The following is a 15,431-nucleotide window of genomic DNA, read 5'->3' as shown; positions in this document are numbered from 1 at the left end:
TTTTCGTGAATTTTTTTTATTTTTCGTCATACTGACTTGTGGCCATTAGGAGCACTCTATTTGGAGTACTTTTGGCGGTAGAACTTGGCGGCGTTGACCATGTTGACAAGGGCAGCCTTGGTCTCGGGCCATTTGCGGGTCTTCAAACCACAGTCAGGGTCGATCCAGAGTTGATCTGGTCGGAGGTACTGAAGCATCTCTTCAATACGGGCCTTGATCTCATCCTCGCTGGGGACACGGGGAGAGTGGATGTCGTAGACACCTGGGCCGATGTGACGGGGGTAAGCCTCGTCGACGAAGACCTTGAGGAGCTTAGCGTCACTCTTGCTGTTTTCGATACTGAGGACATCAGCGTCGAGGGCAGCAATGGCGTGGAAGAAGTCCTGGAACTCGGAGTAGCAGAAGTGAGAGTGGATCTGGGTGCCGTCAGCAACGCCGGAGGTGGCGAGGCGGAAAGACTCGACGGCCCACTTGAGGTAGGCGTCACGAGCAGGTCCGGCACGGAGAGGGAGACCCTCACGGAGGGCAGGCTCATCGACTTGGATGACGAAAATACCAGCAGCCTCGAGGTCAATAACCTCGTCACGGAGGGCAAGGGCAAGCTGTTGGGCCTGGACGGACTGGTGGACATCGTCACGGGGGAAAGACCATCGGAGACAAGTGATGGGACCAGTGAGCATACCCTTCATTGGCTTCTTGGAGATAGAAGCGGCATACTTGGACTCCTTGACGGACATGGGAGCTGGGCGAGAGATGTCACCAACGATGATTGGTGGACGGACACATCGGGAACCGTAACTCTGGACCCAAGCGTGGGTGGTGAAGACGTAACCGGTCAAACGCTCACCGAAGTATTGGACCATGTCGTTACGCTCTGGCTCACCGTGGACGAAGACGTCCAAGTCGAGCTCCTCCTGGATCTTGACAACGTCTTGGATCTCCTTCTCAATGAACTTCTCGTACTCCTCAGCGGTGATCTCACCCTTGGTGAATCTGGCTCGCTCGACACGGATTTGAGAGGTCTGGGGGAAAGATCCGATAGTGGTGGTGGGGAACATGGGGAGGTTGAGTTCCTTCTGCTGGACGGAGATACGGGCAGGGAATTCAGACTTGCGCTTGTGCATTTCTGGGGTGACAGCACTCTGTCTCTCCTTGACCTTGGGGTCGTTGGTTCTCTTGGAAGAGGTACGGGCCTGGATAGACTTGGCGTTGGCCTGGAGGGCATCAGAGACAGCAGCTGGGCCGTCAGTGACAGCCTTGGCGATGACGACCAGCTCACTGGCCTTCTCGACGGCGAAGCTGAACCAGTCGTGGACCTCAGCGTCGAGCTTCTTCTCGCTCTCGAGAGTGTGGGGGGTGTGGAGGAGAGAGCTGGAGGTGGCAACGATGACACGCTCCTTTCCGAGCTTCTGGATAGCGAGCTCGACGGTCTCAATGGCAGTCTTGAAGTTGGTCTTCCAGATGTTACGGCCATCAACGACACCGCAAGAGAGAACCTGCTTAGGTCCGAGAGCCTTGACGACCTCCTCGAGCTGCTCGGGGTTGCGGACAAGGTCAATGTGGATGGCGTGGAGGTTGTGGAGGCTGGGGAGGACGTCGATGTTGTGGACGATGTCACCGAAGTAGGTGGTGAAGACGAGCTTGGGAGCCTTGTCTCCGAGGCCGGCTAGCTTCTCGTAGGTAGGCTTGAAGGCATCCTTGACCTCCTTTCGGAGATCGAAGACCAAGACTGGCTCATCGATCTGGACGGACTCGGCACCAGCTTCCTTGAGCTGAGCCAAGAGCTCGACATAGAGGGGAACGAGCTTCTCAATGAGAGAGATTGGGTCAACGGTCTGGCCACGGTCAGCCTTGGCCAGGGCGAGGAAGGAGACAGGTCCGAGAAGGACAGGACGGGTGGCAATGCCAGCCTCCTTGGCCTCCTTGAACTCGACAACCGGCTTAGGGTTGGCAGAGAGCTTGAACTCTTGGGCATTCTGCAGGGTTGGCTTGACATAGTGGTAGTTTGAGTCGAACCATTTCACCATCTCCTATAAAAGGGGGGAGCAAAAGACATGTGTTAGCGAGGCATCTCGTCAACGGCGTGATACACGGGTTACACGTACAAGACTGGGGACATCGACAGCTGGCTCGTTGTCCTTGGCTGGGGTCTGATGGCCACGGCCCATGGCGAAGTACTCGTCAACTGGGTGAAGACCATACTTGGAGTATCTCTCTGGGATAGCCTAGAAGGAGGTCAGTCATCTGGTCAAATGTCATCAGCATAAGAGAAAACATACTCCGAAAAGCTGGATGTGGTCCAAGACCTGGTCGTAGAAGGCAAAGTCGTTGCTGGGGATGAGGTCGACGCCGGCCTTCTTCTGGATCTGCCAGTGCTCGAGACGGAGTCTCTTACCCTCGCTGAGAAGCTCATCGCGCGAGAGCTTGCCTCCCCAGTATGCCTCAGTAGCCTTCTTCAGCTCTCTGAGGCGACCCATACGGGGGAAGCCGAGAATGGAGCTGGACGAACAGGTCAGCGACGAGCTCTGCCTCCGTCTGTTTACCAGGGCGGGGCAGTCAACTTACGATTGAACCATTTTCAAACAATGAGCCTCTTCACGGTAGATATAATAGGTATCGACTTATCTGAGGTCAATTGAATTGATGTGAAGAGAAGAAGTGAAGAGAGAAGAAGAAGAAGAGGAAGAGAAGAAGAAGTGGGAGAAAAGGAGGAGGGGCTTCCCTTTTGTGGAGGGGCAGAAAAATAAAAGCGCGAGAACCTCCGAATCGGAGGGTTTTTTCTCCCTGGTCACGCAATGATGACTAAGCGGGACATCAAGGAGTGAAAGGAGTAAAAGAGGAAGAGGAAGACGAAGATGAGACGAGACGAGACGAAGACTTCGGCCTCCGAACATTCACTCAAATGGACGTTTGAGTCGGTTTCTGACGGTGGACGCGGGAGCCGTGGAAGTGACAGGGGTCTACGTTTACTTCTCTGCGTACGGAGGATGAGAGACCTGACTCCGGCCCGGATGCAGTCCAAAGACCAGCATGAGGACTAGATGAGTGTCAGTGAAGACGAGAGACGAAGATGACTGACGAAGACGATGGACGATGACGATAACAGACGGTCTATTCTTGCCAGACTCAAGCAATACGCCGGTGTTGTCATGTTGTCAGTATATCAGGTTATCGTCAAGGCGAACATCGCGGCCATCCATGCGGCCCATACCACAACATATACTCTACTCTTGATATATACCAATGACGGTATATTCAAACCAGGCCTTACCATGATTATTTTCTACTTGATGTTCAACAACGAGAAGGAAGGGATGTCGCTCCTGTGTTTCCCTCCTTCCATGTTTCTCCAACCTTTTGCCCACTTTCTTGCTCAGCCTGGTTGGACGCCATGCCACTCAGACGCTTCCTCAGGTTATCTTCTTTTACAGCCTCCCCTGCGCGTATAAAGCCTTATACGTCTTTCTACGTCTCTCTTTTTCTCGGATCGTTACCGATCAAGTCTGTCACCCGTTGTCCGCTTCAAAAACCAGTTCCGGCTCCAAGACATGTCCAAAATGGTGTCCATATTCTGTCCATGGCGGAAGCGACAAAAGAAACAATTGTCTCGTGGCACTTCCAGTGATGAATCCGTGCGTCCGCACTCGCTGCCGCCTGCTTTCGAGCCCATAACTTACACGCCGTTGGACGACGCCAGCGAAGAGCAGCAGATGCTAGATGCAATATTCTCTACTACCAATCTTGGTACTTACAACGAAGGCAATCAAGGTACCACAACGGTTGATCCACCTCCAGGACCAGAGAATGTTGTCACTCGTGTGAATTCGAGAAGGGGCCTAGTTCGACTGGAGTCCTTTGGCGGAAAGCTCCGTACTCGATTCTCGCGCGAGGGTCGGGTGCCAGTGCAGGATCCTGCGCCGGAAGAAAGGCAGCCCAAGTGTGATGGCGGCCATCTGAGCTTGGAGAACAAGATGTTGTTTGATGTTCTTGACAGTGGGAACTCAAGTGAGGCGGCTTACGACAGTGATGCCCACAACCTTCTCACTCCTCAGATCACAACGCGGTTGAAAACTAGCCCTGGCAGTCGAAGTACCATGTTTGCAACTTTTGATACAACGCCCATTAGAGATACTCGGGAGCAATCGAACGAGCCTTTTTGCCATGGCCTTGATGGCACGCCAGTTGGCAAAGAGGAGAGCGACGAAACTGAGATGAATGATTTCCAACAAACGGGCAAGGCTGATGGGACCGTACCAGCCATGGACTCTCTAGCATCACAGCCAGATGTGTTCGCACATGTTGTCGACTCCGGCCCGACGACACCTTTAAGAACCCATATATCGAGGGCCTCCTGTGCCAATGCAGACGACGATTGCAGAAAAACACCGATTTTGACTCCCAGCGAACCAGGGACTTTAGAACAGGCTGACGAGGAGATTAGCCCCCTCACTTTGGCTGGGTCTACCGAAAGCATAGAGATTCATGTCACGAAGCCGCCAGGGGATATGCTGGATCAGGACGTTTCCTATGATACCAGCCCGTGTCCTCAAGATCTGCAAGCTAGAAGATATATTGGAACTTCGGTATATTCTAGTCCAGCCTCTGACAACCCAGAGCTCGAATCAAATCTAGAACGAATCTATGCCGCGAAGCCACCGGTACACCAAGTGAAACGGAGCCTGACTTCCAAGAGCGTTCCGCCAGAGAACGTACGGAAGTCAAGGGTGCCCGCAAATCAGCCCCAAAGATCACCATCTACTGCCCAGAGAGACAGTTCTAGCTTCGTTAGAAGAAGTCGCTTTATCGAGGACCTAGACGACGTGTTTACGCTGAGATGTGAAGGCCGCATACCTCCCAAGGATGATTCCGAAAAGGAGAATGCCGGCAGACGATGTAGCGATGGCTGGCTGTCTGGCGGGAAACGAGTGGGCTATGGCTACAATTTTACCCCGGGGGAACGGTATCCTCGACTATCCTGTTCCGAGGGCTCAGCCGATGAGAAATATAAAGCAGCAATTACTCTGCAATCCTTCAAAAACAGAGCTCCCATGGATTACAGGCTCCCAATCCAAGATCTGAAACGAGAAGGTTTTCCTTCAGGAGATAGCAATTCTATCTGCCCTGATCTCCCAGATGACAACAGCCGCACCCATCAGCCGAAGAAAGTAGGCAACGCATTTGCATCATTGGCGAAGAAAGTTCGCAGGCACAGGAGGAATGACAGTAGCTCCACCGCTGTATCCGGCCGTTCAACTCACTCCCGCGAGCTAGAACAGTTTCCGAGGCTAGAACTTGACCCAGATATAGATTTGCCTATTGGGTTCGACCCAGCCCGTCGGGATGTAGACAGTGGCACATATATCCGCAATCCGGCCATTATACAAGCTCTCAATGCGCTACGGGAACCCTCGAGTATGGCCTCGGAGAGCTCCGATATGTGCCCAATGATGGGTGATGACGTTAATAGTTACAGCGAAGTGGACGAGATAACGGAGGATGTAGAACCCGGGCCAATGTCTGCTGAGGTATGGTCGAAGCTGTATGATGACTGTGTTCAGACCCATTGACCTGGCCTACTACCGTCGTTTTCATCTCAATTTCCTTTTGGATACCCATGTCGGACAAAATTGGAGTTTGCGTTGGTATGCATGTTGTCGAGTTCATTCCCTGTATAAATATCTTTGCATCTCATAATAGACATCGTTTTGGATTCGACCCTTTCTCTACTTGAAACTATGTCGTATATTCAAACAGTAGAAGGGCTCATTGGTCATTGAGTAGACTATACTATACGCTAAAGGAGTAAAAATAGTAATACAGAGAAGAAAAAATCAAAATCCAATGCTTCTCTCTTCACCTCTTCTGCTTTTTAGTGCCTTTATCACTAGCCACACTGAGAACGCTGGCACTGCGTTTATGTGCAGCACCAGCTAGCTTCGTAGGCGATGCTATAGCCGCATCAGCTCCATCAGCAGCCTTCCCTACTTTCAAAGAAGCAGATTTCCCTGACGGAGACGCCTTTTTAGCTTCACCGTCAGCCCCTTCATTGGTGTCCGCGGCCCCAGCTTCATCCGCAGCGTTCGCTGCAGCAGCGGCCGAATTTCCAGCCCCGTCAGCATTGTCATTATCCTCCGTAGAGATGCCAGCCTTCTCATTTTCTCTCCTCTCTCTCTCCAGCTTGCCAGCTTCCAAAACACGGATTTCCCCTTCAACTTTCTCTGCAAACTTGCGTGTATCGAGAAGTAAATTGACTTGATGGATCAGTTTCTCGAACTCCTTACATACTTTTTCAGTAGGCATGAATAGACGCGGTGGAATATCTAGCTCTGTAAGGGCGGCGGCAAGTTTCTGAGACTGGATGTTGGATTTGGCCTGGGTGAGCTTTTGGGCCTTGTCGTTTCGGAATTGGACGCCGGAGGTTAAACGGTCGTGGTGTGAGACGCCGTATTTGATCTCTTCGCTTGGCGTGAGGTTTCTGACTGTTGGTTGGGCTGCTGCGTTGGCGGCTGCTCCTTTCTTGTTGTTACTTTGTCCAGCACCTGTGGCTGGGGCTGGGGTTTCCGGTCTGCTTTCGCGGGCTGATGCTCCTCCTTGAGGGATGCTTCCTACAGGGCTCGACACGCCTGTATCTGGGCCGAGAAGTGGGCGACGCTTTTTATTCTTATCCGCCTGTAGAAGAGATTGTAGAAGCTGGGATAGGCCTTGACTGGATTGGTACATGGCGGTATTGCCGGTGCTGACTGGGGCTTCAAGTCGGGCATATAGCTCCTTTCTCTCGTCGATGAATTGGTTCTCGTTAGCGACGATCCTCTTTAATTCTTCAAGCAGTAACGCTTCTTCGTTGACTTCATCCTTGGTCCTGTTCAGCTGGGTGTTGGCCAGCTCCTTTCGAGCCCTCTCCCGCTCAGGGTTGAATTTCATCATCTTTTCATGGATATCAAACTCCGCCTCTGACATTTCCGAAAGCGGATGTTCAAGTGCTAGCATGTGGGCTGCAACATTATAGTATCGCGACTTCATCTCTTCCATCGTTCGGCGTTTAACTGGGGTGACGAGCGCTGTTGAGGAATTAACGTCCGCTTCCGCAGAGTTGTTTAGAGAGAACTCATATCGATCGGCGATTACTATCCATCTCAAGTCAAACTCCTCGACGATGTCCATGAGATAGTCCGTTTCCTCGCGACTCCATATATCACTTTTCAAGAGTTTGTCGTATTCCTCGGCCGTGTATCTTCGAGGATGTTGAGCTTTAATATTGTACTTGGCAAAGGACGACATATCTTCGGATTGCGTAGCAGAAGTGTCTTCCATCGCTTTATCCGAGGCGCCTTCCTGGGCCGGTGCATCGTTTGGTGGTGGGTTTTTAGCTATCGGTTTCCTTTGCCAGTGCTTCAGCGTAAGGTCGTCATTTCGGGCGGCGTTCTTGAACGGTATAATATCCCTATAGAGCTACACGTCAGTCATACCACAGTAGACACAATTAGGCGCACCGATAGACATACCAGGGCCGCACTTTGAGCTTGCTCATCCATTTCCGTCGTCCTTTATACTTGTTCTCGTTCAACGCTATAGGAGGCGCGCGCTCTCCCAATAAAGCGTATAGCTCTCTTGTAATACCCTCTGTAAACCGACTGTTAGACTTGAAATAACAAATATTAGGGGGTCCCTCGTAGCCTACCAGGTCGCTTCTCCACAACTTTCTGTTTTTTGGCTGGTCTGGGTTGCCCATCTGCGGGCAAATCGAGCATATCGCGAACATCTGCGGCCGCCATGGTTGGGTGCTCCGGAGGCGCTTTCTACCCGTCGTATACGATATAAAGCGTCGACTTGAAGGTCCTTATAACTGGCCGGTGAAGAGTTCGACGTGATCCGGCGGCGCGAGTTGGGCTTGTTGGCTTGTATCTGCGTCGAGCGACTTTCGCGGCGAGGAAAGTGGTTTTTGGCGGTGGTTGCAGACACGCTCGCCCATTGGCCACACTCCGGGGCCAAGTAAGAGTTCTGGAAGAGAGCACTCAAAACATCTTCGAAGCCCCCGATTCCTGCAGACAACATCCAGCGCAGCAGAGACAAGCGGAGGATAAAGCTGTTCGCTGTCTCTTACTCGGATCTATCTCCTGCACGCAGTCCCGGCATCATGGTTTTTTCAAGGTCACAGCCGTCGTGGTTGTCGATGTTCTTCTCCCTAATCACCATCCTGACACTCTCGACTCCTGTCCACTCCCTATACTTCTACATCCATGGGCGACAGCAGAAGTGTTTCTACGAAGAATTGCCCAAGGACACTCTGGTAGTCGGTGAGTCGGGCCCTCTGCGACTGTTCTTTTGGCCCCCCGGATGCGATTATACTGACATGAGAACAGGAAACTACCAGGCGGAAGTCTACAACCCCAACACCAATACATATGCCCCCGATAAGAGTATAACCGTCACCATCACTGTTGATGAAGTATTCGATAACGACCACCGAGTTGTTTCTCAGAAGGGAGCCGACAAGGGACGCTTCACCTTCTCTACCGCTGATGCGGGACAACATAAGCTATGCTTCACACCAGACTCGCATGCCAACAGCGGATGGCTCTCCGGAGCTTCGGGCCCAGTGAAGTTGACCCTTGACATGGCCATTGGAGAGTCCAACCACCTCGAGTCCGAAGACAAGAGCAAGCTTGACGATCTAGTTGAAAGGGTTAAGAATTTTAACGGAAGACTTCAGGATATTCGCCGCGAACAGGTTTTCCAGCGGGTAAGTCTATACTGATACGAGTGAAATTGAATGCCCTTAACTGACCTTACCCCTTAACCACAACAGGAGCGAGAAGCCCAATTCCGTGACCAGTCCGAAGCTACCAACTCCCGCGTTGTCCGATGGGCCTTGATCCAAACTGCTGTCCTCCTGGCAACCTGTGCCTGGCAATTTTCGCATCTACGAAGCTTCTTCATCAAGCAGAAGCTTACTTAAATATAACAGGCAAATATGGAGTCGACGGGGCATCATGCTAGGTTATGAAGTTATGGAGATTTTCTCTAAAGTACGGGGCCATCTTTTCTTGCTCGGAACTCAACCTGGTGCTTTTTTTTCCTTTGGTATGAAAAAGTGGACGATATCAGCGTTTATGAAGTGAAGACATTTCCTACCGCTCTCGGTTCAAACCTCTTCCTTGTATTCTGGATCTTGTTAGGCATTATGTCTATCCCTTACATCCTATATTATAAATAATCGAGCTTCCTTTCAGTTATCTTGGGCTGCATAGTATCACAGTCTACTGCATACTGGACATGACGGTGAATAATGTACAACTTTGGGCTCCAGCCAAAGGAGACTGGATATACAGGGTTACACTCTGTCTAAGGTTGCCAGACTGTCAATCGCTCTATCTGTAATTCTCCATGTTGGTGTAATATGTACGTAAACAAAGAGCTGATGCCGACTCCCCAGGGTCATAATGGGGCCGATTCTCTCAGCCTCGGCAACCTGTTTACTTATATTTCTACAGGCGCCCCTCAGTGAACTTCTATCCTTGCTACCCATCCGTGGATATCGCCTACATATTCAAATACTATACCTTCATATATATACAAGATGCCGTACAGTCTCAAGGGGCGCAATGTGCTGATTACAGGCGGCTCGCGGTGAGAAATCCCTGCGCATCTACATTTATCACCCCACGTACAGCAATGACTAACAAGGCGATATGTCTGATGCAGCGGCCTGGGAGCCATGGTCGCTGAGAAGTTTGCTGCTGAAGGCTCAAATGTTGCTATCAACTATTGTACAAGCGAGGAGCGCGCAAAGGAGCTTGCCACGAAGATCGAGGCAGAGCATAAAGTTAAAGCTGTTGTCCTTCAAGGGGTGAGTAAAGGCTATTATATCTAAGCCATCAGGCTGTATAAAACTCAGGTGTGAACGTTATTGATCGGTATATATAGGATGTGGCCCTCCGCGCGGATTGTGAAAATCTGGTCAAAAAGACGATTGAGCTTCTCGGAGGCATCGACGTTATCATCTCGAATGCTGTGAGATGAACAATTCGACTATATAGGCAAATAGAAATAGCTTCACTGACGCCGTATTCCCAGGGATGGACCAAAATTTCCCGATTCGGGGACCTCAATGCATTGACGGATGACGAGTGGGACCAGGTATGGGCATGTCAAGTCGAGAAAATAAAGCATAGATTGCTAATATATGGGAGAAACCAGTGCTGGTCCACCAATGTCAAAGCGAATCTGCACCTCTTCCGAGAGGCAGAGCCAACTTTTACCGCCAACCCTGACGGAGGAGCGTTTATTATCACATCTTCCGTTGCTGTAAGCTAAACTGAACCTCACACTCGGCCATATAACTAACTAGTAGCTAGGGAGCTACTCCTGGTGGCAGCAGCATGGCATACTCCGTTAGTAAAGCCGCAGGTAAGTATAAGTCTATCCCTCTTATACCTGGCTGGTCGTGGTCCCTAACGATGTGTAGGTCTGCATATGATGAAGGGTCTTGCTTCTTCCCAGAGTCCAAAAATCCGTACAAATGCTGTACTTCCCGGGTTACTCCTCACAGAATGGGTGGGTTTAACATCTGCTGTTCAAGGAGTTCCATGGCGCTGATAGCTCTCGATAGGGACAAAGATTCACCACTGAAGTAAAGGAGGGGTATAGAGAGAAGACGGCCTTAAAGTCGGTGGTAAGTCACTCCCCATTCCTCTAGGCCAACAGAGTGATAATAACCAGTTATCTAGCCCGACGTCGAGGATTGTGCGGACGTGTTCATCACCATTGCCAAGAATACCTCCATGACAGGACAAGAAATCCAAGTTGGTAAGTGTTAAAGATCTCCCATTTGAACAAGTAAAGCAATTAATCTTGAATTAAAGATTCCGGATTCCTTATACGATAAATACCCCTGATCGTAACATCTAGTCAGCCAAAATTGGTTTCCAACCGGTATGACGGATGGAATGGGAGGAGATTCTAATATCATGAAAGTGAGGAACGACGGAGGCTTGTGCAAGTTCAAAACTGGAGTTGCCATCATTGAAGAGGACCGTGGAATGGACTGTATATTGAGCTTCTTGCAGCCGTCGAGTCAACCAGTTTAGCCTTTAGTGCAGACCGATATGCTGGAGCCATCCTGTCTCCTTCGACTTTCATCTCTTCTATTTCAAGAAGTTTTGCGTCACTCGTAAATATGTATAATTTTCCATCTTCTTTTTTCTTTGACGGGTCATTAAAAGTAAATGGGACACCAGGCTCCATAGAAGGCATATTGCTGTCACTTGGTAGAGTACCAGCGGGTTTTATGTTCCCAAAGATTATCCGTTTCCGCTGAACAGGTTGGCCTGTACTTTGTATGGCGGGAGACAGGGGAGCTGTGCTCCATAGTGCCCCCAAAACGATTTGACGACGGCGAATCTCATCCCAACTCCAAGAGCTCCACATAATATGACGGTCCTCAGGCTTGATCTTTCTGGCAGGTCTCAGCGTGTCTTCATTCACTGGCGATTGTGGAGAGATCGGATTCAATGGAGGAACAAATAGGCGATTCCTGATACCCCTTACAAGCATTTCTGCCCCCTTCTCTGACGCCAATTCCAGGAGCTTTGGGAAGTCGCAAGAATCATGATCTGGGATAGGAAAGCCTGGTGCTGGGGTTTGGTCTAATATTAATCCGTGGTCGAACTTAGCGGTATCAAGGGTTTGTAAAGTAACTCCAGTTGTTTTATCGCCAGCCAACAGGGTGTGGTGAAGGGGGGCAGCTCCTCTAAAGCTGATATATGAGTTAGCTAGAAGTCCGCATTAAGAGAGAGGCGCACTTACTCTGGCAGCAGAGAAGGATGAACATTAAGTCCTCCATACTTAGCTCCTCTTAATATTCGGGGAGGAACAAAGAGCCCAAATGAGACTGCGATTACCAGATTTATCGGTTCCCCCTCCGGTTGTGGTGGCTATTTAGCATGACGATTAGAACTGTTTGAGCGTAGTCGGGTTTCGATGAAGCATACCGTCCATTTAACGAATGTATCTACCTCATGTATAGGTAGGGAAAGTTCTGTAGCAACCGCCTTGATTGGTACTAGAAATTCCAGTTTAATTAGCAACTCGGAGAGGTCCAAATGCTTTGCAACAAGTGTTACACACCTTCCCGGATCGTTTTCATAGCACGGCCAACTGGCTTGCCCGGTCGACATACCACATCGATAGATGCAATTGTGCCTGGATCCCTCACGCGCTCAGCGTGTAACGCGTTTAACGATGCGATGCTGAACTCATCGGAGCCGCAGAAAAGAATTCGGAGAGGATCGCAAGCTTTGGTTGAAGCGTATCTCTGGCATGAAAAGGTATACCTCCAGGATAATGAGCGTAAAGTGGAGCTCCTCCGTCCCAGAGCGTACAACATCTCCCCTTGCAGCTAATTGCTAAGTGAATGAAGGGTTGTTAACACTGAATTGCTCTTGTCAACATTTGAAGCTTCAAAGAGCTCCGATATGTCTGCTCACGTGACTAATGACATCAGACGCCTCCATACCAGCCAAAGGAGCGAACAAGCATTTGAATGACTATTCCTACGATTGATGCGGCGTGAGGGGAGGATTCGTATGCAAGGCGATATCATCATGTGCAATGCCTTCCCATGAGTCGCCGTCAGTGATACCGGCACAGATTTCGTTCCTTGCGATATTCAACCCGTCCCTCGGGAAGACCGACGAGACCCTCCAAGACCAGATAGTATTCTACTATTCGGCTCCCAACCAAACGAATGCGCCGAAGGACGTTCCAGATAGTGATACGGTTAGGAAAGATGCCTCCGAGGAAGAGAATAAAAGGCTGCGCCATGTAGGGCTTGCGCAAGGAATGGTGAGCTTCGCCAAGTGCGTATTAATATCATGGGAACGAAGAGAAGCAGCAGTTCGCAATAGAAGTAACTAAACGTCTTCTAGAAACTTTTCAAATGGAGAGCCTGTTGACGCAATCGAGACTGAAAATTCTCGTATCGTGTTGAAAGAGCTAGAGCCCGGATGGTGGATTCTTGCGGTATACCCAACTCCTCGCCTTTCTTTAAGTACCAATAGCGCTAACGCATGGAGTAGAGCATCGACTTGACAAAAATATCTACTACTCACAAATCACATAAGAATGCCAAATATGGGGTCTCGGGTGAGCTTAAAGTGGAATATTCTTCGAGGGAACTGTCTCCGCCATACCTCCTTACCCAACAACTATCAAAGGCCTATTCTATATTTCTAATACACCACGGCACTTCACTCGAAGATCTCTACAAGAGCCTACCAAGGAAGTCTTTCTGCATCTATCTCGAGCGCTTTTGGACAAGATTCGTCTGGAATTGGGATATATTGCTTAACGGGAACCCGGCAATAGACCTCTTTTCTAGCATGAAGCTGGCCGGAGGCGGAGAGCTAGGAATAGGTGTTGGCGAAGAAGAGTGGGGGAGTGGTGAACGTGAAGTTCTTGAGGGATTCATCTCAAGGACTGAGGGATTGGTTGACATGATTGTCTCGAGGTTCGGAGATGCGCCAAAGTCACTCGCCGATAGCGAGTCTCTTACAAAAAAGGATCCGGTCAAGCCGAAGGCTTCGTTGAGCGATCCAACATGGCTTGGCTGTATGGCCTCACCTGGCCCTCACGACGGTGTCATGTTTTCCGGGACTGGGGCGTTATCGCGAAAGTCCTTAACCCACGTCTCCCAGTGGATGGAGTGGGTATATAGATACGGTGAAGACGCATACGGCGTACGAGATGACCCCAGATCAACTCGTCGCCGGAAGCGAGGAAGAAGGCGTAAGGGGAAGACAAAGTCAGTGGGAAAGAAACCCGAATATATTGTTAAGTCGCCATCAAGTTCCCGGTGTGAACTCCCTAGCCAAAACCATGACGAATTATCTCCAAGGATCCCACCTCCCTTGATTGTTGCTTCGGATAAGAAACATAAATGCGATCCAGAACATGGCGCTAAAAGCTCCAAGGCATCTGACGACAAACCCGCGAGTACGCCTGCATTTGGGACAGACAAATTAATGAATATAATCACTCTAGGATATGGATCTGCGTGGGGTAACTCATCGGCCGCTCCCCCTTCCAATGCCGATACCAATAGCCTTCAACCACAAGATATGGAACAAAACAGGCAATCTAACCAACCACTAGCCCTAGAACGGGCGGCACCTGAGTCAACCTCTGCGAGACAGGGCAGTTCCTTACAGCAATTAGACGAGTCCCCTGGTAGGTTCATCATCGGGCTCCGTGACCCCCTCGAAAATGAAGAGAACGATAGCGAGAGTATAGACGATGAGGAGTCCCCGAAACCCCAACCGGCCAAACACACGGCCCCTAGCAAGATTATTATGCGGACACTAGAGTTGATGGTGCAGACTTCGCTATCACATGAAGGTATGAAATGGCCTTTAAACCCTTGAAGGTAGATATATATCCTAACTAAAATTTTCACAGGGGATTCCTCTGAACTGGTATCGAAGTCGTTACAAGTAGTTATATACCTGGTACAGTTTATACTCCGTACGTAGCACCATGTGTCATTACTAACAACGTCTAAAAGTACCAACCGTTCATGTTTACGTTTTTATTTGAGCCTGGAACAACGGCTCTTTCGTCAACTAGTTTCTACCGAAGCATCCACCATCAGCTTGGTCCGCTCCAAAAACCCCTTCTCTCATCAACTTCGCCGTCAAAGGTGGCAGAAAGGCTTTCACGTTATGACCTCCATCAATATCCCAGGGGTCAGAGTAAACCATCTCCGGGACAGTCTCTATATGATATTATTTATGAACCGTTTCACCAGACAATACGGACCTCAATACCGAACATCCCGGAGCCGGACATCACGTCTGACCATATCAGGGCGTATAACAATCCAAAGGATGCCAGTCAGCAGCCTCAGTGGACCCGCGCGGATGCCTTGAACGTATACATGCAGATAATCAACACATATACAGAAACAAGGCTCCGCCCATCTGAGCTGGAGAGAATCTGTAAAACAAATCGTGGCTGGTGGGTTCTGTGGATGCGCCTACCCACCACGCCGGACCAGCCGGGACCTGGTATTGCCTCCAGTGACGGCGAAGGTAGCGGCTCGAGGAGTATATGCTCACAAGCTACAGGAGAAAAGGCTTCCAAGCTGTCCGAATATCATCGGCATCCAGAAGGCCAGCTAGCGTCTTCGAACGTAGCCTTCTTAGTTCGAAAAGCGAGTGATTCCAAGCAACCGGCCAGAGGTCATCTTCGAAGTGCAAGCGGTCCAGGATTCTTTCGAAGTTTAGGAGGCGGTTTCGGAAGGGAACTTGAAGGATGGTCTGCTACCCCAGGCAAACTTGTTGAAGGCGTCGGGTTGGATGCAAAGAAGTACGTTGATGCTTTGATTAATCTGAATCGATAGCTGGATGATATTCACACTATATGTGCGCACATAT

At 50.1% G+C, this 15,431-nt stretch overlaps 6 protein-coding genes across 6 annotated transcripts; 4 read left to right on the top strand and 2 right to left on the bottom strand.

The window, feature by feature from the left end:
* Positions 1 to 56: 56 nt before the first annotated feature.
* GIQ15_01388 (5-methyltetrahydropteroyltriglutamate-homocysteine methyltransferase) lies at positions 57 to 2,576 on the bottom strand (the record flags this gene model as incomplete). Its single annotated transcript, XM_033548805.1, has 4 exons — positions 57 to 2,030; positions 2,106 to 2,225; positions 2,280 to 2,499; positions 2,566 to 2,576. The coding sequence occupies 4 exons, from the start codon at positions 2,574 to 2,576 to the stop codon at positions 57 to 59; spliced, it is 2,325 nt and encodes a 774-aa protein (XP_033409756.1).
* A 972-nt stretch (positions 2,577 to 3,548) lies between these two features.
* Positions 3,549 to 5,567, top strand: GIQ15_01387 (uncharacterized protein; the record flags this gene model as incomplete). The annotated part of the gene is made up of 1 exon (XM_033548804.1): positions 3,549 to 5,567. One exon carries the CDS (start codon positions 3,549 to 3,551, stop codon positions 5,565 to 5,567), a length of 2,019 nt encoding a protein of 672 aa, XP_033409755.1.
* Positions 5,568 to 5,853: 286 nt separating this feature from the next.
* On the bottom strand, positions 5,854 to 7,772 carry GIQ15_01386 (SWR1-complex protein 4; the record flags this gene model as incomplete). Its single annotated transcript, XM_033548803.1, has 3 exons — positions 5,854 to 7,441; positions 7,503 to 7,620; positions 7,679 to 7,772. The coding sequence occupies 3 exons, from the start codon at positions 7,770 to 7,772 to the stop codon at positions 5,854 to 5,856; spliced, it is 1,800 nt and encodes a 599-aa protein (XP_033409754.1).
* Positions 7,773 to 8,170: 398 nt separating this feature from the next.
* On the top strand, positions 8,171 to 8,956 carry GIQ15_01385 (ERP6; the record flags this gene model as incomplete). Its single annotated transcript, XM_033548802.1, has 3 exons — positions 8,171 to 8,294; positions 8,361 to 8,740; positions 8,807 to 8,956. The coding sequence occupies 3 exons, from the start codon at positions 8,171 to 8,173 to the stop codon at positions 8,954 to 8,956; spliced, it is 654 nt and encodes a 217-aa protein (XP_033409753.1).
* Positions 8,957 to 9,577: 621 nt separating this feature from the next.
* Positions 9,578 to 11,087, top strand: GIQ15_01384 (Short chain dehydrogenase/reductase family protein; the record flags this gene model as incomplete). The annotated part of the gene is made up of 10 exons (XM_033548801.1): positions 9,578 to 9,627; positions 9,703 to 9,847; positions 9,925 to 10,011; positions 10,075 to 10,137; positions 10,198 to 10,305; positions 10,356 to 10,407; positions 10,466 to 10,554; positions 10,610 to 10,672; positions 10,728 to 10,806; positions 10,909 to 11,087. The coding sequence occupies 10 exons, from the start codon at positions 9,578 to 9,580 to the stop codon at positions 11,085 to 11,087; spliced, it is 915 nt and encodes a 304-aa protein (XP_033409752.1).
* A 1,522-nt stretch (positions 11,088 to 12,609) lies between these two features.
* Positions 12,610 to 15,397, top strand: GIQ15_01383 (uncharacterized protein; the record flags this gene model as incomplete). The annotated part of the gene is made up of 5 exons (XM_033548800.1): positions 12,610 to 12,857; positions 12,927 to 13,020; positions 13,077 to 14,394; positions 14,455 to 14,504; positions 14,561 to 15,397. The coding sequence occupies 5 exons, from the start codon at positions 12,610 to 12,612 to the stop codon at positions 15,395 to 15,397; spliced, it is 2,547 nt and encodes an 848-aa protein (XP_033409751.1).
* Between the last annotated feature and the right edge of the window lie 34 nt (positions 15,398 to 15,431).

The sequence above is a fragment of the Arthroderma uncinatum genome, assembly GCF_011692745.1.
Source record: "Arthroderma uncinatum strain CBS 119779 chromosome Unknown scaffold1, whole genome shotgun sequence".
NCBI lineage: Eukaryota > Fungi > Ascomycota > Eurotiomycetes > Onygenales > Arthrodermataceae > Arthroderma > Arthroderma uncinatum.
This window is presented reverse-complemented; position numbering and strand designations above follow the sequence as displayed.